The 22,347-nt window shown below is 42.5% G+C and overlaps 1 protein-coding gene across 1 annotated transcript; it reads right to left on the bottom strand.

The window, feature by feature from the left end:
* Positions 1 to 716: 716 nt before the first annotated feature.
* Positions 717 to 22,235, bottom strand: Syx18 (syntaxin 18). Its single transcript, XM_050193820.3, has 10 exons — positions 21,870 to 22,235; positions 21,673 to 21,737; positions 21,416 to 21,531; positions 18,171 to 18,248; positions 16,142 to 16,208; positions 13,950 to 14,133; positions 9,631 to 9,689; positions 9,498 to 9,567; positions 931 to 1,011; positions 717 to 863 (listed from the first exon to the last, which is right to left on the bottom strand). Exons 1-10 carry the CDS (start codon positions 22,014 to 22,016, stop codon positions 768 to 770), a joined length of 963 nt encoding a protein of 320 aa, XP_050049777.1. The 5' UTR covers positions 22,017 to 22,235; the 3' UTR covers positions 717 to 767.
* Positions 22,236 to 22,347: the final 112 nt, after the last annotated feature.

Below are 22,347 nucleotides of genomic sequence, written 5' to 3'. Positions count from 1 at the left end.
TGGCACCAGGGACCAGGCATCTATTTGCATCTTGCACCTTTTATTGCTGGCGCTGTCCAGCGGGTGCTGCGATGCCCATTTTTGTTAGACTTGTGGCTGCCATGCCGTAAGAAAAATTATGGACAGCCACTCCGACAGCGAGAATGAGCAGTAATTGCAATGCTGGTGCATAAACTGGTGAGATAAAAAAGAAACGGATACCTTGAGATTGTGAAAAAACTATTCTGAATTCAAGTTCAAGTGCCTTTTCCACCTGTCTCGGGATATGTTTGTGGCCACATAAATCTACTAGCTTCTCTCATGGACATCGGTGCTGTTGGTGATTAACAGTGCGATTTCTGCCTGTAGACCATTTAGCAACATGATCACATGTCCTGAAGCGTCGTCTATTGCCATAGCGCCTGAGAAATCGCCTCCTGCTTCGTTGCTGCACAACATTGCCAATTCCAGCGGTGGAGAAAGTTCAGGAACTAGGCGCGATCTTTACCAGCACTTTTGAAATGAACAGCACCATGCAAGGGGTGCCACGCTTACACCACTAAAACGAACAGTGAAGTGCAGCACTTTTATTGTGACCTTATTTGACCTCAATGCACCAGCAAAAATTGAGGTGCACCAGAATAAAAACTTTCTTGACTTTTTTTTTTTTAACACATTGCACTGATGCGTAACACTTCAAGAAACTCAGAAATGCAAAACAGCCAATGAAACTCTCCTTATATATCAAATACCAATTTATTCTCCCACAAAATTGACTGAAAATACCACTATGGATTGTACCAGTCAAGAAAAAGAAGTGAAAATGACATCACCAGGAGGAAAAACAAAATTGATATCCTAAAGCCAGCATTATTCTTCATTGCCTGAAAAGGAACACATCAAACAATGTCAGTTTGCATCATAAATGAGTGCAAAGTCTGCAAGTCATACCTGACGAAGTTGCTCATTGCCATCTTTCACATTTTCAGTGGCACCCCCTAGCGTATAAGCAATGCGCTCCATTTCTTGATCCTGAATGCAAAATAAGAAAGAAATGAATATTGCAATGCAAAGTAACTTTACTAGTACTACTACTGCTATATTACAACACTCTGTTGAACACAAGATGACAGCAAATTGCATTGTTTTGGCATTGTTACCAGCGTGTCCTTGAAGCTATATTTTTCACAAGAGAAAGCCTTAAAAAAGAGAAAAGTGGAACATATATGTCCCACTGTCAACCTGTTTCACATAGAGTTCACTTTTGCACTTACATAGATGTCTGCAATATGGTCACTAGTAGCATGAGCATTGTGATGCACTATGCAAACTCAAACCTGTATTAGTATGAGCACTTCCTTCAAACTTGTTTACCCCATCTAGCACCAGTATTGTCCTCCTGGCTGGCTGGTATAACAAAAGTTAATGAAAAAGCGAGGCTGCCTGGAAATGACATGAAGGCCGTGCTTTTCTCACTCAACATGTGCATGATGAAGCCAACAAGGGCAAAATCCATCATTGCTAGGAGCAGAAAAATGACAACTAGCAACAAGTCCTAATAAGCGCTCTCTGTGGCTACATCAGCCTGCTCAACAAAGCTTTTTTTCTTGTTTTTCCTCTTTCTCCATAAGGAGCTTGACATTTTTATTTAAGCTAGCTCAAGCTGCGTGTATGGGACCAAGCCGCCTCCTCCCTGTCATCATTAGACAGTTTTAGTTACACGTACGTAGAGGCTTTGCGTACGTAGAGCTTCTACGTGTCAGCAGTGCGTATGTGTACAACGTAGCGGGTGCGTGCGCGTCTCACGGACGTACGTGAGATTCAATTCTTTGCGTGCGTTTCTTGCGCACGTAGACAGCTTCACGCGGGAGTTCCGCGAGATCACGAACAAGCGATAGCGGGCCGCGCGTGCGCGGACGGCTTGCATCGAAACGCGGCGACAGGATTGAACTACCGCCGTGTTCACATTTCCCGATAGATGTAGCTACGGGGTCCCTCTTGGCGTGCGTAGCGTACGTGTAGCTAAAAGCGTTTCAGATGGCGTGCACGTAAGGCACGTAGGCTTTTCAATTTTGCATACGTGATGCTTCAGAGCTTTCAACATGTTCGTGTGCACAGCGATTAAAATTTCATGGCGCACTGGACAAAGGTATGAGTGCTCTTGACAAAGTGAGGCATTTCACATATGCAGGGGCATTCAAAAACGTAAACTTGCCTCCATTTTGTAACTACTTCTCTACTTCTCTAAGAAAGATTGTGGAGGCCTATGAAAGTACAAAATTAGAAGGAAGGTACGTGAGCAAGCCACCAGTGTCGCTATCTGAAAGAGAGATACGATTCTTCGGTTTATCACTGTAACTATTGCAGTGTATGTTTTGATCAAGCCTTAGACACATGTACGGTTCACTGAAAAGCCCCACTGAATGTTCTTTTTTGTCTTGTTTGTTTCCACTTGTTTGGTATATATTTATCAATGCGTGTGAAAATAAAATCTACATATAAAAGTAGCGCTGTCTCTGTGTGTCTGTTCCTTTCTACGTCCTCATTCAGTCATGCTCACATGGAAATCTCAACCTGAGGAAATCTAAACCTGTGCAGGCATCTACCTGCTTCACTATGTTAGTAGGCAACGACACTTATGAAATGAATGTGAGGCACAATGCAATACCAAAACATAATGGGAGCACTCAATAATTGCCTTGAGAAATGCTAAAGTGGCAATAGAACATATTTTTGAACATCCAGTCATGCAGAACAATTAAGTGACCACAGAGGAGAAACCCATAACCTCTCGGGGAACTTCTAAGCAAAATAATTAAATGAAGATCTAGGCATCAAAAGCACAAAATAGATGTTTCAGCTCCCCAGCAGGTAGGTATGTAGGTACAATCAACGGATTCGTTAACAATATTGCACAAGCGTCAACTGGCCAGCTGATGAACGCCTTCTAACAGTGCGAAGTGATGAGATAAGCAAGAGCAAGATAGATCAGCAAGAGATCAACCAGTCTTTGCTGAGCTCATCACCTCGCGCTGTTAGAAGGTGATGACCAGCCGGCTAGTCAATGCTCGCAAGGTTCTGTTAAAGAATCGGTCGACTGTACGTACATGTAGAAATTTTTTTTTAAATGCACCAATGATTACGATACTCCCTAACACAAAATTTTAGCGCAGCTCTATACGTGTTCTCATTTTGCGTGTCAATATTTTGTATTATGATCATACAGGTGCACAATTTATATTACGAAGAGAACGCTGAGTAGCGTAGCTGACGTGGACAATCTGTCTCATGCGGCACATTGCAAACGAAGCAAAGTGTGGTGCGACTGCCTCATTAATCTCAATATCGCGAGAGGCAGCGCATGGGCGACGCGTGGGCACAATTCACAGCAGCTGCCGCAGACCGACATCTGCTCAAGGAGTGCTTCGTTTCCAAACAGACGACGTGTGCTACTCTGGCACCATATCGTAGCCATCATCACCGCACAGCCTGTCTTGAGCAACACTACGCTTTTCTTCACACGCTTTCGTTCCACCAACGATGAGAGCGGCCCTTCGTCGCGGAGAATTTGTGCCACCAATGTCAGCGGCAACAAGACTGAAAAGAGCGCCATATCGAGCCTTATTAGTAGCCGCCTGCCATCGCCCCTTGCAGGTGCAGTGATCGTTGCCACACACGCTGGTACTGCAGGCTGACCTCAGCAGCTGACGAGCACAGCCCTCCCCGCCTTACGCCACCCTAACCCCACCTCGAAAGCACACGAGATCCCAGGCAGCTGCGGATGCCGTGGCCGCCTGCAACTTAGCTAGTGCATGCACAAGCCGTCTCCCCTCCACTCCTGCTCCACTTTCTGCTTCATGCTTTTACTGTAGCCTCCTCCTCCACTTTCCTCCTCACAGTCTCTTCACGCGAGAGGTCTCCTCTTTCATCCCCCGCTGTGCTCCGCATTTGCTCTTTCATCCTTTGCTCTGCTCGTTCGCTCGGTTACAATGACGCCTCTGAGGTACGCTGATGCCGATGCTCAAGACAGGAACACTAAAAGAAAAAATGCTTACCTCGAAATTTTACACTACTAACAACCTTCTAATGTTATCCTCCATTACTAAGTCATTACCAGATCACTCTAGTATGTGAATTTATGGGGAAAGAATGAATACTGAAAGACATTGTTCCTGTGTCCAACATTAACAGTATTTAATGTTAAAGGGACACTAAAGGTTACTATGAAGTCATGTTAAAGTGATAAAGCAATGCTCTAGAACATCTAAGGCGTCAATATAATCGTGAACAGAGCTTTAGTAACCGAGAAATTGAGGTAAATGCATGACACGATTTTTGAGACCCCCCAGCGACATTCTGGTACTAGCTTGATGACAAAGGCACTCCTCATCATAATTTATGTCACTAGTACTCAACTACTCATATTAAAAAGATCATTTCATTAGGTTATAAGACGGAAGAAAATGTTACTTGTCTACTTCTGTTCGATTCTAAGAAAAAAAAAACATTTTGGCGTTACCCTTCAGTAGTACGAGTGGTCGAAAGGTTTCGTTTACGCTCGACTCTGTGCCGTGTGCGCTTTGGAGTTTCAGTCGTTTCGTTATCGCGTCGTGCTGCGCTGGTTCTGCTGGCTCGCGAAACTTGCATTTGGAACAAGCAGAGAGAATGCCACGCCCATGTGATGTCGTGGGATGCGCGAGCGGTCCGCGGAACTTGGCCAAGGGCAGTTGCAGCAGCGCATCCAACGTTACTTATCACTGTGTGCCAACAAGTGAACCTCTCCGTTCGAAGTGGTTAAAGGGAAGCTGAAGAGTCTGTCGAATTCAAAAATGCGCTCATATACGGATGCGGGAACCTTATAAACCATGCAGATAAAATTTTTGGGGGTATTTTTCACTTAGGAGCGACACAACCGTCGGTTAAAATTGCGCTGTAGCTCCGCGCCCCGTCGAGCGCCGCGCGCTGCTGCTGAGGCTGACGATGCGAGCGGAGACCGGAAACCGCGGCGTAGTGATGTCAGCACTGGTGTTCCGTTCCTTCGCAGTCTCGGCGACCGTGCCTGACCGGGCTTATTTCTGCATGCGTGCCATCCTAATCTGCTTCGCTCGACCCTACATTCCTTTGTTTGTGTGTATATAGGAGTGGTAGTTGACGTGCACAGCATCAATTGAACTTGTAGGCCGATCATGCCGGCGTTCTGTGCAGCCTACACTTCCACGAACACCAGCGGCCGCGACGATGTTCCGATGTTCCATTAGTTCCTGCAAGACAAGAAGCTTTCAGATAAGTGGGAGGCTGCTGTGAAGCGAAACAACTTCAAGCGCCCAAGAACAACAGTGTTGTGCTCTAACCACTTCCGTGACGATTACTACCGGAGCTTATCAAAAATGCGTGCTTTGGGTTCTCCTTCGTGTTAGCACGCTGAATGGAAGGTGCATGTTTATCTCCCACCTTTGACGCAGGTTTCATCGCCAAGCGCCGCGAATTTTCTATTCGCACGTGTGTTGTGAAACAGCCTGCATGCAGCTACCATAACGCAGTGCAAGCATAAAGTTTGCATGTGTTGGAAAGCCTGCTCATGCCAGGACGCTGCACTCCCCCTTCTCTCGCACACATAGAGAAACCGACCATCTCACGTAGCCGACGGAATTCGCCGGTTACGAGTAGTGTGCGGATGGCGCGCTGATGAAGGTTCTATACTACACGTGCTGCAACAGCTGGTAAACTTTTCCCGCATTTAAACCGTCTGTGTAGATTGCCGACAGCTTTGAGGCAGCGCACAAATGCCGAAGATCGCATCACCGCTTATGTTCTACGAGGAGGCATGCAGGAACATAACACTACAGTTGTTTGCCCGGAAATGTACTCACTGGAATGCTGAATGCAGCTTAGCAAAAAACATACTCGCCAAAGAACATTTCCAACACAAGGAGATGCTAACACTTCGCCTTCGTTCACGTGGAAAGCAGTGCTTGCACCAGCACTTTTTGCTTCTTGGAGAGGCCGGCTCTTCGCAATCGGCTCGTACATGTAGGGAGTAAAGTATAAACCCCTTACAAGTGATCTTGCACGCAACAGCGACAGTGCGACAAGCGAGGCGATGGCTGTCGCGTTCACTCGTCGCCTGCAAGCCGAACTCCACGCGAGCGACGGCTTTGAGCGACGGCTTTGAGCGACGGCTTTGAGCGACGACTTCCCGGTATGAGGGCAGCAATATACGCGCCGAAACTAGCGTGACACATGCTTTATCAATTTAAGTTGACGTATTTTACTGAAAAAGGAGCATAAAATATTTCTGAAGGTCTTGCACTAGGTTCTTATTCTTGCACGTGTAAAATTCAGTAGTTTGCTCGTTCCATGCAACAAACAGTAGTATTTGAGTTATGTACATCCAGTTCCGGCTTCACTCTATTGGCTAGTCGCTCATAGCACTTCCGGGCGACGAGCGACGAGTTCTAGATTTCTAGAAACGAGCGCTCGTCGCGCGCAACGTCGCTCTCGTGGAGTTTGGACTTAACGCCGAACTCCTCAGAGAAATGCAAGCTCTCAAAATTTTCCATGACCGTCTCAGCAAAACAGCACTAAACTACCTTGCACCGTGCTTCGTCTGTAGCGGCAGCAGTCGGTCCAGACGAACACCACTGTTGACGTCACGAGGTGCCCGACCAATCACAGGCGGAAACGAGGCGCGCGAGCTGGGCGTGTCTGGTGCTGCACTTTTCGTCGAAACAAAATATGTTTGCGCTTTCTTTCGCTCAATTTCGATGCGATATTCGAATTCAGAGGGTTGAAAACCACGACGTACTGCTCTTCACTCATTTTTTCTGGAAAAGCTTTCAGCTTCCCTTTAAGTGCCGTACCTCTGCCACAGCGCGTTGGCAAAGAGCCTAAAAATCGTATAGTGTGCTCACTGCACTTTCATCCAGAGGATTACGAGTTCAACGCCGACTTACTGAAGTCATGTGGAGTGCCTTTCAAAGCAATGCTTTCCCATAGCGCAGTTCCGTCGGTCTTGCCTGCATTCTCCGAAGCGCAAGAACAACTGCAGGTCCAAAACGGGGCGGTGAAGGCGGCATTTGGCTTTCACGAAGGAAAAGCTACAAATGTGCGAATATATACAGCAATTACATAAGTTGCCATTGTAGTAGTACGCAACGACGCCGGCAGCGCAAGCCCTCAGCAGCAGGTCACGTTCATCAGTGCTTAAATCGCTGAAGTCGAGCCCAGCATCACAAGCCAATGTGTCGTTGTCAGGGTCGTCCATTGCAACGAGCGTCAAAGTTGGCGTCATAAAATAAAGAACCAGCTTATCGTCGCGCGCTTTCCCTTCCGCTAGCCACCACAGTTCCGCTTTCGCGCTGCTGTCGGTCTGTCTTGGCTCTGTTTCTGGCCGCGCATTTGCGTTTTGCGCAGAAAAGCCGTAGCGCCATCTGCAGGCGCCGTTTTACTCACCGACGGCGCAACGTCACTATGAGACCATGACGTCACCACTCCTCGATCAGAGGGTGGGTGTTTTGAACTGCGCTAGAGGTACGTGGACGCTTCAGAATGCATTTTCTCTTAAAATAAATCTCTTCTTCGCATGAAACAAGCGTTTCGAGGTTTCTGGGATCGTATTTCAACAGTCCACGTTGACTTAATATTAACCTTTAGTGTCCCTTTAAAGGGTTATGGCATCCGGTAGTGTAACAAGTTCAAAACTGAACATACTAATATTAAAATTTTATTCACTGCCTTTAAATTAAAGAACAACAACATTATTCTTCCAAGAATTGTTTCTAAATCGCCTTGGACAACAGAGAAACAGATGACTGATTACAGAGAAATAATGCAGTGCAGACATAGCTCCTTTGTACATTACCTACATGTTCGTACCAGTTCAAGTTATCACAAATAAGTAGGCCAAGATGGTTAAACTCACTAAACATGTTGTTACATTTCCACCAGCTTCATCAAAAAGTGGATTTCTTTATGTTAGTAACTGTCACACTAGTATTATCATGAGCAATGTGAGCAGGAACACAGGGGCGCGTCAGATAGCCTCATACCCTGCTATGGACAATACGTGGCGGCCGTCGTGGGAAACAAAGTGGAAAGGAGGGTGCTGTTCTAATAACTGTTGGCACTCCCACCATGTGTCTCCTTATACAAAGTGTGGAACTGCACATCGCCAGTGCACACTGATAAAGCTGTTTGATATTGCAGTTACTGATAACTTTGTGCACCGAAGCGTGGCCAATAGCAGCACTGTTTTGAAGAGTAAATGTTTGAGAGCTACTTCCCAAGGAAGTATCTCTCGTCTGTCCATCTGTCTGTCCATAAGTCTGTTTATCTGTCCGGAACACGTGACACGATGCGCTCCATAATATATCATCAGGTCCTATGGGAGTATCTGAAAATACCTTACGCTAAACGTAGGAACAAGCGCCTTAGAGCTGCACTCTCAAAAAAAAAAAAAAAAAACGTGACTGAAGAAAGAAATGAGTCGCTGTAAGTTACTGTGCACGTAGCCATCTTATTGGCTATCGGTGGCCAGTGAAATGCCGTAAGCTGCCGTTTTCGACAAATGCAGGTGCGCTGGGAGTGCCAACAGTGAGCGGAAGAGTGTCCCCCTTTCCCCTCAGTTTTCAAAAGCGCCATCCGTGTATGACTCTAACTCGGTTTCAAGGCTATTTGCCAAATGTTTGCGTGTTCCTGCTCATCTTGCTCACATAGTACATTTCTTATATATTACAGACATCTGCCTACCCATCAGCCTAATTTGGTAATTAAATTAAAGTATCTCAGCACACACTATAATATCATCAGCATGTAGCCTTATCTTACTATAAGGGAAGAAATTAAGATACCCTAGCATTGATCCCCGAGAAGGACAGCTGAGACCGATGGCTACCCACCCAACAAAGTTTCATTTATAACAACATACTGCTGTTGTGAACTAAAGTAAACGTCAATACTGTTACAAAGTTGGGGTGTTTTATTGCATTGTGCAAACTTAATGTTAGCTTAGAATTAGACATTTTATTGATAGCCTTTACAAAGTCTAAAACAAATGTACCTATTTGGGTACAATTGGTATTAATGGCTGCAGTAAAATCATGGATTATTTTACAGAGTTGCATTGCTGTGGAAAATGCGCTCCTGGAACCATGCAGAACTGGGGAAGAAACTGAGCAAATATCAAGGGAAAACAGTAACATGCTCAAAGATTGAAAATACACCTCAGGTATGAGAGCTAAACCAGCTTTTAAAGAATTTTAATTTGATTGACATGCTGTTTTCGTTTAATATAACCTTAAATATTTACTCAATAAAATCACCTATACCACTTAAAATGCTTCCTTCATGTTACAAAAAAGAAAAAAAAATGCATTCCTTCTGTGTCTCAGAAATGATGTGAGACATAAGAGACTACATCTAAACATTGAGAATTAGAACTTAATTTTAATTGTACATGAAAACACAGCTTCTAGTGCATTCTCAAGCAGACACAAGAGAGTCATTCAAGAGTGGCTCACCTGTTCCAACACTTTTTCAGTGAACACCTTTTGAAGCTGCGAAATCTCAATAACTCTGCCCTCGATGCTCCTAAAAGTACAAGAGGAAAAGACACGAGACAAATGGTTCACGACCACTCAGTTGTATGCTTACTTCACTTCATCTGAGAGCGCATTCAATTCTTCATAGAGCTTCTTGTTCTCTTGTTCAAACTGAAACAAAAGTAATGAATGGGTTAATTACTCACATAAAAACTAAAAACTGCAAATTTCTTACAGTCGAACTTCAACTTGAAAAAGTCCTATCTGCAGCTGAATATGTCATTAAATATTTCGGTCCCTCTATTTTCCACATTTTAGCAGTGTTAATAATTTCATGCAATCCCAAAAGTCGCATTATCTGTAACGTGAATGAACATCCACAAACAACATTTCACTAAAACTGAGACAATAATTGGGAAATGAAATGTTCAGGCTCAATCTATGAATCTGGGGATGCACTTGAATGCAAGCTAGAGAATCAAAGCAGCACCACGACGACAAAAGCTTAAGGCCTTTCTAATCATAAAAAAAAAATATTGCTGAAAATGCAGCAAGTCATAATGATACTGGGTTTCACATAACGTCTCTTGTGCCAATTTGTATCCTTCCTTTTTTTGGTAAAGTGATTTAAAAGCTATTCCACACTTGATTAATGCACTACTTAAAGAAATTTAACCTTTTGTCTCCTCAGCAATTCGAATTTTGCCAAGGATATTCAACCGAACTGACACTTATTACTTTAACAGAAAAAAATCAAGCAAGCTATTGACAGAGGTCAAATTGTGGGTTCTGTATTCATCGGTCTGACGAAGGCATTCAACACGATAAACCATCGCATACTACTTGTTAAACTCAAATCATTTGGTTATCTGGTCCTCCACTAAACTTTATCAGAGACTACTTGAGTAACCGGTCTCAAATGGCACAGATTAACGGCCATCTCTCATCATCCAAGCTAATTAACACAGGAGTCCCACAGGGATCAATTTTAGGCCCACTTTTATTTTGGTGTTTATTAATGACCTACCCACTATTCTTGCTAAGATCAAGTGCATACTTTAGGCTGATGACACAACCATCTTTACATCCAGTAAATCAATTGCCACACTCCAGTCTAACCTTAACACCGACTTAAAAAATATTACCTACTTTACAGCACCAAAGTAATAATCTGCAAATTAATCCCACTAAAACTACATTGATGGTGTTCCATTCCCAGTGAAATTCAATCGATGCTCCACCTTCTGTTCATATTGGTGATTATGTCAGACAGGTTTCGAACGAAGCACGGTTACTCGGCGTCATCTTAGATACTGAACTAAACTTTCATGGACACGCCCAATCACTTGTGAAAAAGAATGCTTTTGGCATCCACATTATCATCAAGACAAGAACTTATTTTCTACCTCACATGGCACGATCTTTGTATTTTGCTTATATTCATAGCTATCTTTCGTATTGTGTATCGTCATGGGCCAATACGTATTCTATGCATATTGAATGTCTGCAGCAACTTCAGAACCAAGCTATGAGACTAATGACTTTCAGCCCATCTGATTTGACCTGCAGGTCACTGTTTCCTAAACTTAACATTCTCCTGTTACAAGAATTATTCCCGTCAGAAACTATCCATAATTGCATATAGGCTCATCACACACGACATCTTCATTGAATGTATCGATTCTGAACACATTACAAACAACAACAGTACCCGGTTTTGCCTGTGCAATAATCTTCTTTTACCTGTCGTAAGGACGAATTATGGAAAGTTCACAGCCCTCTTCTCTGGCATAGCAATATGGAATTCATTACCTTTCAAAATAAAATCATCATACAACGTTCACACATTCTCCGCGCGCATCAAGAAATATTTCATTCAGGAATTAACCGACTCATCTTAATTTCTTAATTAACTATCAATATGTATGTCATTTTGCTGTACACCTTGTTTTTGTATAAGTAATTAATATTATTGATAATGAAACGAGCTTGGTCTCTCATGTCGGGTTAATTATTCTTGTGAATATTCGTTGCTATTCTACTTCTTCACATGCTTTCATTATTTTTCATGTTTTTTTTAATAATTAACATTACCATTAACTTATGTATCCAACTTACTGTTATAGATAATCAACTTGCCTAATTATTATTCTTATTGTTCACATGACCGTACTTCTTTGCTGTTTTTGTATAATAACCCTACTTATGTAATTATAGGAGGTCCCCCTGGCAGTTAATTCCAGAACTCTGGGACCTCCTGCTGTAATACTATTACCATGTAACTCGAACATGACTGTTGCAATAAACTTGACTTGTCACAAGCATACTGGTGTGTGATGTGTGCTGGGCAATGTGTACAACACATTCCAATGCGCATGTAAATAAAGCACCTACTGCATTAGTCATTGTTTACACGAAGCAGTTTAGGCATCAAACTAATACAGTAGAAGCTTAAAGGGACACTAAAGGCTGATGCTAAGTCAACACTGACTGCTTAAATACTAACCCAGAATCCTCGCAACACTTGTTTCGTGCCAAGAAAAGACTTAGTTTACGAGAAAACTGTATCTGAAGGGTCCGAATACCTTTATCCCAATTCAAACCTCCAGCCAACCAACCGGGGGAGTGGTTGGTGACATTGCAGATGCCATCACCACCCCTTGCTGCCTTCGAAGAGTAAAACTGTGCCCAACAGATGGCGGTACCAAGCTAAGACAGAGCGGTGGATTTACTGCTGCAACTGCTTTTTGGTCAAGTGGTGTAGACCGTTCGGGCATCCCGCGACATCACATGGAAGCTGAGTTCTCTGCTACTTGGAGTTTATGCGAATTTCGCGAGCCAGCAAAACCAGCACAATACGCGATAAATAAACCACTGAAACACGAAAGCATAGGTGGCATGGAGTTGAGTGAAAACGAAACCTTTTGGTTGCCCGCGTCGTTGTCAAAGGTAATTTCAACGAGCTTTTTCACAAAGGAAATAGAACTCGACAAGCAGCATTTTATTTCGTCTTATAATACAATATAAGAATGTTTTTTTTACAACGAGCGGTTGAGTACTAGCCACAGAATTTAACTGAGGAGTACTTTCGTCATCGGGCAACTACTTGAATGTCCCGGAGAAGTCTCTAATCATGCCCTGCATTTACCTCAATTTGTCGATTATTAAGGCTCTGTTCGCGACAACATTGATGCCTTAGAGATTCTCAAGCCCTAATCTATCACTTTAGCTTGACTTAATATTTGCATTTAGTGTCCCTTTAATGAAATGGTTATGGAATTTCTCAAGGCTTATTAAAACATTCATATCATCTAAAACTCATAGAATCCATAAGAAACCATAATCACAGTACCAAAGTGAATGTAAGCAATGCAAGGTATTTTCCTTTATTTATTGTGACCACTTTTAGCCGAACAAGTTGTTGACGGCTTTCCGGGCTCAATCTAATTTAGGTGTTGTCAATGACACACTCTGAAATGAGTAAAACTCCACACTTGTTTTTTTACCTATGCTGTCAGCAGTTAATGCATGCTGCAGTGAGTGCTTTTTAAGTGTGCAGGTCTTCACATGTACCATGGTATAAAAAGATGTACGCCAACTTCACAACCACTTTGTCACAGTCATACACTCCTAACTGTGAGAAAACTCGCGGTGGCTCAGAAATTCACATCATCCACCATGGCATGGGAACGCATTTGAGTCATCCTGAAACAGAATTCATTGTTCTTAATGCATTTTGGTCAGGTTCTTTCAAAATTCCTATGACCTCAATATTCAAATCAACAATGATTGTATAATCGAGATTTGATTATATTTATTTGGCGCAAGCAATGGTAACAAATATTTATTCTTTGCGCCAAACTTCAGAGTGCTCTTCATTTACTTGGCAAAACACCAAACCTAAAAGGCCACGAAGCATGGCAGTGCAATATATGGTACTTCTCCCATGTCTTTCGTTGCATGGGCTATCCTGAAGGTCACTCCACATGTTTCCTATATTTTTTTTTCCCTGCTAATGCAGAATGCACCAGCCTACAAGAAAAGTTACCTTTGCTGATGCTAGTGTGCCTGAATCACTGCCAAAAGTGTGCCCCTTTGTTTACTATGCTGCCATTAGTACAGGGTGGCAAATTTAGAAATTAGTTTAATTGGACACCAGGGCGGCTCAGGGTCTGTGCGAGCCTTTCCAATCACATCATTTGCAGAATAACTTGTAATAGTTCAGATGTTAAGCTTCAGTGTTACACAGGAAGCATTATAAACCCCACGACAGGGACACAGTGTCCAACAACAAGAACAGTATGTGATTTATTGCACATATGGCTCACAAGGTAGAAAAAATTCATAATAGCAATCTTTTCGGTTTCCAGGCTAGTGAAACAGGAAGAAATTGATGAATGAACAGCTCTTCCTGTGCACTAGCAAGCTCACCATTTGAAACTCTTCATAAGAGATCACCACATTCTCATCCCAACCGTCAAATGAGAAAAGATCCGGAACATCTCCATAAGCCACAGCCGCAGGTTGTGCTTCAGCTGGCACCTGATGTGGCTCTTCACCAGTCCCCTCTATTTCATGAGGTGTTTTTTTCTTCACTTCAGGCTCCAGTCTACACCTAAAAAAGACCTTTCATTTGAGTGTTCCAGCTTTCCTCTTCAGACCTGCTTTCTCAGATAGTTGTTCTACTAGAGCTAATAACTGCTGGGATCTAGACACATTATATAAGCTTTCCGTTGCTACAAAATAGAAGGTCACTAAAAATCACTTGTCTGTCCCTTTAACACAAAAATAAGGTCAGAACGGTAGCATGAATGCCAATTCATCTTATATTTGCTGTGTCAGACTGTAAGACGCAACCATAAAAATAAGGCACTGAATAGATGGTCTAGTTGCAAATTAATGTCGAAAATGAGATTGTAGGCAAACAAAGTACCATTATTATCACATACTGCAAAACTTAAGCAAAATTTAACAAAGTTTAAGCACTGCAATTTTCATGCAGCAATAAGATTACACTACTGCGAGTGCCTAATCTTGAACAATTTATAGTGTATATGTGCAAAATAAAAAACAAAACAAAACACAAACAAAAATATAAAGAATTGCACATTTTCTGGCAGATATGCACCCCAAATGCATGGTGGAAAGACTCATGACTGGGAATAGAAGAATACAAATAGCAGTAGACTAGAAAGACAGATTTCAATAGACAATTTGGCAACAACAATGAGGAGGTGAAAGAAATGTTCATAATTATTTTAGTCAATCAGTCTTTTTTGAGATACATGAAGGTTTTTCTTCATTGTAACTGAGGCTTGCACCAACACACTCTGCAAGTATGACAAAGTGCTGCCTATTTCCTTAAGCACAAACTTATTGTGTGCTGGGGAGCTATTCTGTAAGAGCCCACCTAGTGGACTTGTACATTTCGTCTGCTGCTGAAGTGCTGATTGGCTGTGGTGCCTGGTTGCTGCGGACGCGCAGCCTAAAGCCCCTACATCCACGTGCCACCACCGCTTTCTTAAGTAGCGACAACCTTTGTTGTGCGCCGCCTTTTCCCCTCACACCAAATCCGGTTTTGGTATTTCCGGTTCCGGCATTTCCGGTTTAAAAATTTCCGCTTCCTAGAGTTGCGCTGCGGGAATTTCCGCTTTGACTGCTGTTGGCCGATGGTGAGACGCCCGCGCGTGCTTAGCAGAGCTGTGGCAGTCACCATAAGAAGAATGCAAAGGGGACAAGCTGTGTATTCCGCTGAAGTTGTAGTTCGCGGTCGCTGTTTTCCAAATGCACGAAAAACGGAAGTGGTCTCCAAGTGCCTAGGCACTACATTCCACTGTACGTTGTCGCTCGTGCCACAACCCGTCGCAGGTTGACACGAAGCAGCGAACACGAGCAGATCGCTGGTTACAGTAGGCGGTGGTTCTTGGATGGAATCGCATTCACAGTTTCAACTGCAGCTTGTGCAATTAAAGCCTCTCCAGCGACGCGAAAGTAAACAACGCTAAAAAACAAAGCGTCACTTCCACTCGGAACAGGAAGCTGCAGCTACGTAAGTTCCGCTTGCCGCCGGAAGCTAGACCGGAAGTGAGAGAGGAGCGTGGAGGAGGAGGGCAGGTTGGCGGTACTTAACCTGGTCGGCGGAAACGTGTATGGAGGGGCTTTAGCGCAGCCCAGCCCAGCCAATCAGAACTTCAGCATCAGAGGAAATGGACGTGTCCACTTGGTGGACTCTTACAGAATACCTCCCCTGGTTAATTAAGCAGCTAGCATTGCTTGACACACATTAGAGGCAGTGTTTTACAATGTAGCATGGCAAGGAAGCTGCAGCTACTGAAGAACATAATAAACATGTATAATGGTAAGACTGGTAAAAAAGGAATAAGTGTGTTATTGTATGAAAGAACATTCTTCCTTGAAACTAAGCATTTGGCACAATATACGAGCCGTGTGATTACTCGTTCATTTCGTTACACCACTGAAAGGGTGGATAAAAGTTGGCTGACAGGCTGCGCCAAAGTTAGAAAGATTATCTGTCTTGCAAGCACAAATGCAGTTAGAAACCTGCACAAATGTTGAAATACAACAACATATATATGAAAATACATATATAGCAGCAAACTTACAACTTCTGCCTGTCATATGCTCGCTTGACACGAATGGCCTTTTGTTCGGAATACAGCTTACAAGCACCTGGAAGAATATGCAGAGTCTTGTATGTTTGTATCCCACCGGCAGCAAGATGTCCCATTTTCGTTTACCTTTACTACATCATTTCTACATTTCAAATAAAAACACAAATAATTTACGCTATGCTTTCCTTAGCTTCCTTTTCTGTTGACTTCCTACGGTTATAACTAACAATAATGGACCCCTCATTTCCCACCTTCCTATTATTTGTACATATATATTAAGTAATTGTTCTTAGGATTCGGTGATTAATAAGTAGTAAGATGTGCAGGCACATGTGCATGCAAAAACACATTTATTTCAACGTTTTGGCTGGGGACCGACCAGTTCCTAGTAAAAACATTAAATGAAATGTTTGTTTTTAGATGTATGCCTGCACTTATTACAACATTATATATATAAATAAGACAGATGAATGGCAATCTCAGAGCTATAAGACAAACCAGAACAGTGCAAGAGCACGGAAAGGATGCTCTCACGCATTTTTAACTCTTTCATTACCGTGCCCATAAAAATAGATCAATGAAAATTTTTCTATGCACTGTTAAACATTTCCATTGGAATTCTTCAACTAGCAATGTCATGCACCGTCTGAAATGACCACTGAAGTTTAACTATTTGTTAGATTTGACCATTTTTGGCAGATTACGGAGTCTGGAAAAATAAACCTTCAACTGGAGGTATCGTCAAAACTAGCCTCCAGTGCTCCTAGCACTTCCTCAATAAAGCTACGCGAAATTTGCACTTTGGTCTACTTAGCAACATAATATTTAATGACAACAGCAGTGAAGACACAGAAGCTTTTCCGGGTTGTATAACTTTTTTTTTTTCATGTAGGCTGTTAACGATGTCTATTATTGTCTACTGCTTGAATCATTACGGGCAATCCCTTTTGTTGTCCAGGGCTTTAGCTCACACAAGAACTTGGAGTCGATTTCGGACCAGCCTTCAACCGAAGCTTTACTAGCAGTCTAATCTTCTAGATTTTTAACACCACATGCGCAAGTGCCTTTATTCATTACTGTTCAATATTGTGCAACACTCCACATTACTCTACAGCACTGTACAGGAACTGAACAAAGGAAATGAAGGCTCCAGAGCCAGTTGAACACACACTTGACCACCTTGCTGGCACAGAAAAGCTGATTGAATTCATTCATCAAGTATGAGGGGTCTTCTGTATGCTCCCTGACCTGACAACCATTGCTTTGTGAGCCTAATCAATGCAGTAAAAGATAAACTAGGTGCCTACTGCAATGAGTAAAAACAAATACTCCCTGTACAATAGAAACTTACCCTTTTTCACATTTGTGAAGTAACTGCTTTCTCGCATAGCATGGGCATCACTATGGCTAGTATCGATGCCAACAAAACTTCATAATAACATTTCTTCCATGATCTCACTTACAAAAGTTGGGAACTAGGAGCCAGGTGCATATTTTGTATATTTAAGATAATCTTTTTACTCTCAGTACTTGTACTAAAAATAGCATATTGCTCTCATTCATGTTCCTTTAAGTACTTCTTTGAACTTTCACATAATAATTCTCAATTTAAGCCGGACCAAGTATTACTGCTTAACAATGATTCAAAACACCAGTGATCGCGCTATAATTTTATGTATCACAGTATCCACTGCAACTACTGCTTCCTGAAACAAAACTTTAAAATATAAACGCACCAAAAAGGACCATATTTCCAGTGGTAATGAAAGAGTTAAGTGATCCTATCAGCTATAGGCGTACCATAAATGCCGAAAGCTCACACTTCAGCAGATAGCCCTTTCAGCAGAGTCGTTTTATTAATGGGAACAAACTACACACTTACATTTCTGCTGTGGCAGTGACACAATATAACATGTCTTATAAGCTTTACAGATATTTCGCGTAACATCACTACACTGTTCATCAATCACTTCCAAGCCACCAAGTCTGACTAAACCGCTATCAACAATGCTATACTCACTTCTCAAATGATGCTCTAACAAGTAGATGACACCTTCATGATGCTCAAGCTGCTGTGGCGTTAGTGCTTGGTTCCTCACTGCATGACACGCAACAAGGCAAATTGTTTTAGAGTGGGACTGTGTTTTGATGAAACACAACCAACACCATGGAAAAAAATGCAACAACGCATTAATATGCCAGTACTGTCTAAATAACTTGTCTGATGCAAAGATGCAGGTCAGATGTGCTCGCAGGTCATCAGACACACATGGTCTGTTCAATTCGCCTTCACTTTTTTCACGACTTCACTACACAGTTCCAAGCTCATGCAGTGCCAATTCAGAGGTGCAGCCACAGCACGACGCTACAGCCTTCCGGGAACAAATGCAAGAGTGATGACGTGGTGCAGGTCTTCTGCTTCTCTCTTCAAATCTCGCACCTCCCGCTGCTAGCATTGTCAAGCATGTGCCGTGTTTGAATTGCAAATGCCCATTATTGTTAGATTTGTGGCTGCCATGCCATCAGAAAAATTATTGATGGACAGTGGCTTTTTGCCAGCACTCCAAAAGCAAGAATAAGCAGTATAATGGTCTAGTGGAATGCTAGTCTGCAAGCTGGTGAGTGGAAATAAATCGGATACCTTGATATATCGAAGGGCTGGTAGAAAACTACTTTGAATTCAAGTTCAAGAATCTTTCTGCATGTCTCAAGACACATTCGAGGGCCACATACGAATACTAGTTTCTCTCCTTGGTGTGGATGCCATCACTGTCAATTAACGGTGTATATACACCATTCAGCAGCACACTCATATTTCTTTTAGTGTTGTCTGTTGCCATGGGGCTAGAAAAATCGTCTGTTGCTTCACAACTGCACGACTTTGGCATTGTCAATCCTAGTGGTGCAGAAAGTTCAGGAACCTTAGTGTGAACTTTATACCGTTTCAAACAAACGGTACCGTGTAGAGGGTGCGACTCCTGCACCGCTGAAACGAACGATGAAGTGCAGCACTGCCTGAACTAGTTCATGAAGTGTAGGTAAATTGAACAGACCTACAATCTACCAAAATGTTGTTGGCAGCAGGTAAAGCTTTACTATTAGCCACTACGTAAGTTTTACCTACTGGAGTAAGACTCATGCACGGTATGCAATCGATGCATGCCCAATACAATTCGATGCATGCCCAAAAGATTCCAAACTAAGCTGCCACATTTGTTTTGTACGATTATAACTTTCACAGTACTACCCCAGCTAAATGAGCTTGTTTAGGATAGCACATTCTTAAAAAGTGCAGTCTTCATATTAGGTTAGAAATGATGTACGGTGCATGTTTCTACACAATGGGAATCAAGAGAAAATGTGTATTCCACCTCATCGCTCTACATCTGCACACTGTGACCATGACCACAGAACATGAGAAACATCCTACCGTACCTGTTTTTAAAGCATTTCCCCCCCCCCCCCCCGCACCTCTATATTATAGCAGCATGGAATTATTTTCCCTGGTACGTTGCTTACCGTTAAAGTGATGCATCATTACAGGGCACAATAAATAAGATTACAGACTAGTTACCAGTTGTTTGCTTCTCTTCTATATTTGTATTTCTCCTCCCTTTTTTTCTTCTCAACATCAGTTGTTAAAAAAGCTGTCCTGTCCCCTCCTGTCCATGTTTGCCACTTTGGTACAGCATGTGCATGTTGCGGCATCACCTGTTAAGAGCTTATTCACACGTATGGAATAGACGCCTGCAGGTGATTTTCAAATATCACCACAGGGAGACAAGAAGGTGGAACACTGCTGATATTCAGTAGACCTTGAGTACATAAGCCTTAAAGAGGCACTGAAACACTTTCTGAAAACAGTAGGAGAATGCTCCTGATCAGTAGACAATTGTGCCAAAAACGTGCAAGCTAAATATTATTCTGTTACATGCAGCAGGGATTCCTACAATCTTGTACAACAGATTGCTTGCTCTATCCTGCGACTTTCCAAACCCCTGCTTTTCTTTTTCACAATAGGTAACAACGTGAAGTGCTGTCGCCCATAGACATCAGCCAGTGGACACCCCGTGCAGGCACACTCTTTCAGATTTTCTAGAAAACAGGGAAGTGGTAGGGGTTAATGCATCCCACCAGTCTTGTCATCACTCCTTTGTTGCTCTTCAGCACCTTAGCCAGATGCCAGCCTTGAGGGGTTGCCATAAGTGCACCGTAGAAAGAAAAAAAGAAAGAAATATAGGCAAGGCATTGACAACAGTCCCACCCTAGCGGAAAGGAACCAATGAGTTGAGGGAGAACGAAGAAAGCAAAGACTACCCTCAATATATCTATATATTATGCCTTTTTCAAAAATTTCTTCACAAATATATTCCTTGAAAGGCACCACATTCATTCCCATGTTTTACTTAATTTCAAGACAAGGTGCTTCAGGGCCCCTTTAAAAAGTGTGTAGTAAAATCCTAAAGTCCATACAAATTACCTAAATTGCAATGGACCATCACAGATTGTGCCGGCACTGCAGAAGCTGACGACAAGGCCTTTGAACATTTTTTAGGCGTCTTCATGTAAACCTCTAGAGACTTCAGTGATCTCTGTGAAATACGCAGCATTAGCTAAAAATTGCATCTGGAAGTCCTCGCAGGCCTTTATGAGCTTGCTCTCAGCTGACACTGTTCTTCATGTATGCCTACTAAACGTTTGCACAGACCTGCTAAAGAATTTCGTGTGTGTGTGTGTGTGAGCATATTATAAATATATGTGTTTTTTTTAATATCATTGTGGTCACAAATGGTGCACAAAGGTGGTTTCCCATTCTGATGTAATTAGTTAGAGATTATATTATGGTAAATAAAAAAAAGATGAGGAAACTGGTTTCAGATGAGTGTGGGCCATCAGAACTGCATACATTATCCGACACTGTACTGCACCACTTTTTTTCTTATGACTAACAGAATGTTTTCTGAAACCTATTAAATCGTGCAACTCGGAAAAAAGTAGTTGTATAACAAGTGCCCAGTTTAATTTATGATTCAAAACCTCATAATAGGAGTAAGCCTGCCATACCAGGAACTCATCACATTGCGTATTACATAAAACTGAAGGGCACTAACTCGACCACAGCAATAACTTGTCAACATAACATCCCACCATACAACACGAGCCTCGAAATTTTAACGACTGCGCATCGCATTTTTAGAGAAAGTTAAAGCACAACAAAGAGGAACCCTTGAAAACTGTCCAGCAACTGATTGGGTCACCATTCACCTTCTTTCCGCAAGTTTTTCAATACCTCCCGACACTGGAAGACGAATTGCTGAGCTTCCTTGTCGATTCTGTCTCTCTCAGCGTCTGTCATCCGCGATGTGTTGTACATCACCTGGCTACAAAAATAAAATTATGAACAGAAAAAAAAAATATAAGCGGTCAGTGCAGGAAACTCATGCTCGTATTGTACACGAGACAAATACTCTGGTTAACTTGCAAGCCAAAACCTTACTTGCAGTGACAACGAAAATCCTTACGTTGCGTCTATGTAGTCATTTCTGTGCTCCCTGAGGAAGTTTTTCATCTTCGAGATGTTAGAGTTCTGCCAGAGATAGCGACACATGTCAATGAAAAGGAGCCTCATAACCATTCAGTAGAGATTGGCAAGTCCGAACAGATGACAAGCTGTTTCGGATAGTCTGTAAAATAATTTTTACGGAGACAACCTACTTACAATTTCTCTAACCCGGTAGCCAAAATCGGAGGGTGGCTGCCTTGGTTTCAGTATGGAATTCTTGTCAGTGTCTTTCAGCATACCGAGTGCTTTATTTCGAGTCCGCAAAGTTTTCACACATGCCTTAAATAACGAGGTCACATCCATTTTATCAAAAACACAATATGAACATGGCACAACAAATATCACTGAGCCATAAACAGCGTTTTCATGAGTGTATAGACTGCACTTCGGACGCTCCCTCAGTTCATAGAGTGAGTGGCCCACAGTCCAGAGAACGAACACAGAACAACCATAGAGAAAGGAACAACGGTTAGTTCGCCCGACGTAGCAGCAGTAGCAGCTATGGTAGCAGCAGCTGACGTACCGAGCAACGTGACATAAACATTGAGCCAAGCCGCCAGAACACATGACCGTTGCACCTAGAACAATGATAAACAATGTTGCTTATATTTACTTGTACTAAAACTAATACAAC

This window comes from Dermacentor andersoni, chromosome 1 (genome assembly GCF_023375885.2).
Source record: "Dermacentor andersoni chromosome 1, qqDerAnde1_hic_scaffold, whole genome shotgun sequence".
NCBI classification, from domain to species: domain Eukaryota; kingdom Metazoa; phylum Arthropoda; class Arachnida; order Ixodida; family Ixodidae; genus Dermacentor; species Dermacentor andersoni.
Note: the sequence above shows the minus strand (reverse complement) of the source record. Positions and strands in the feature narration are given on the sequence as shown.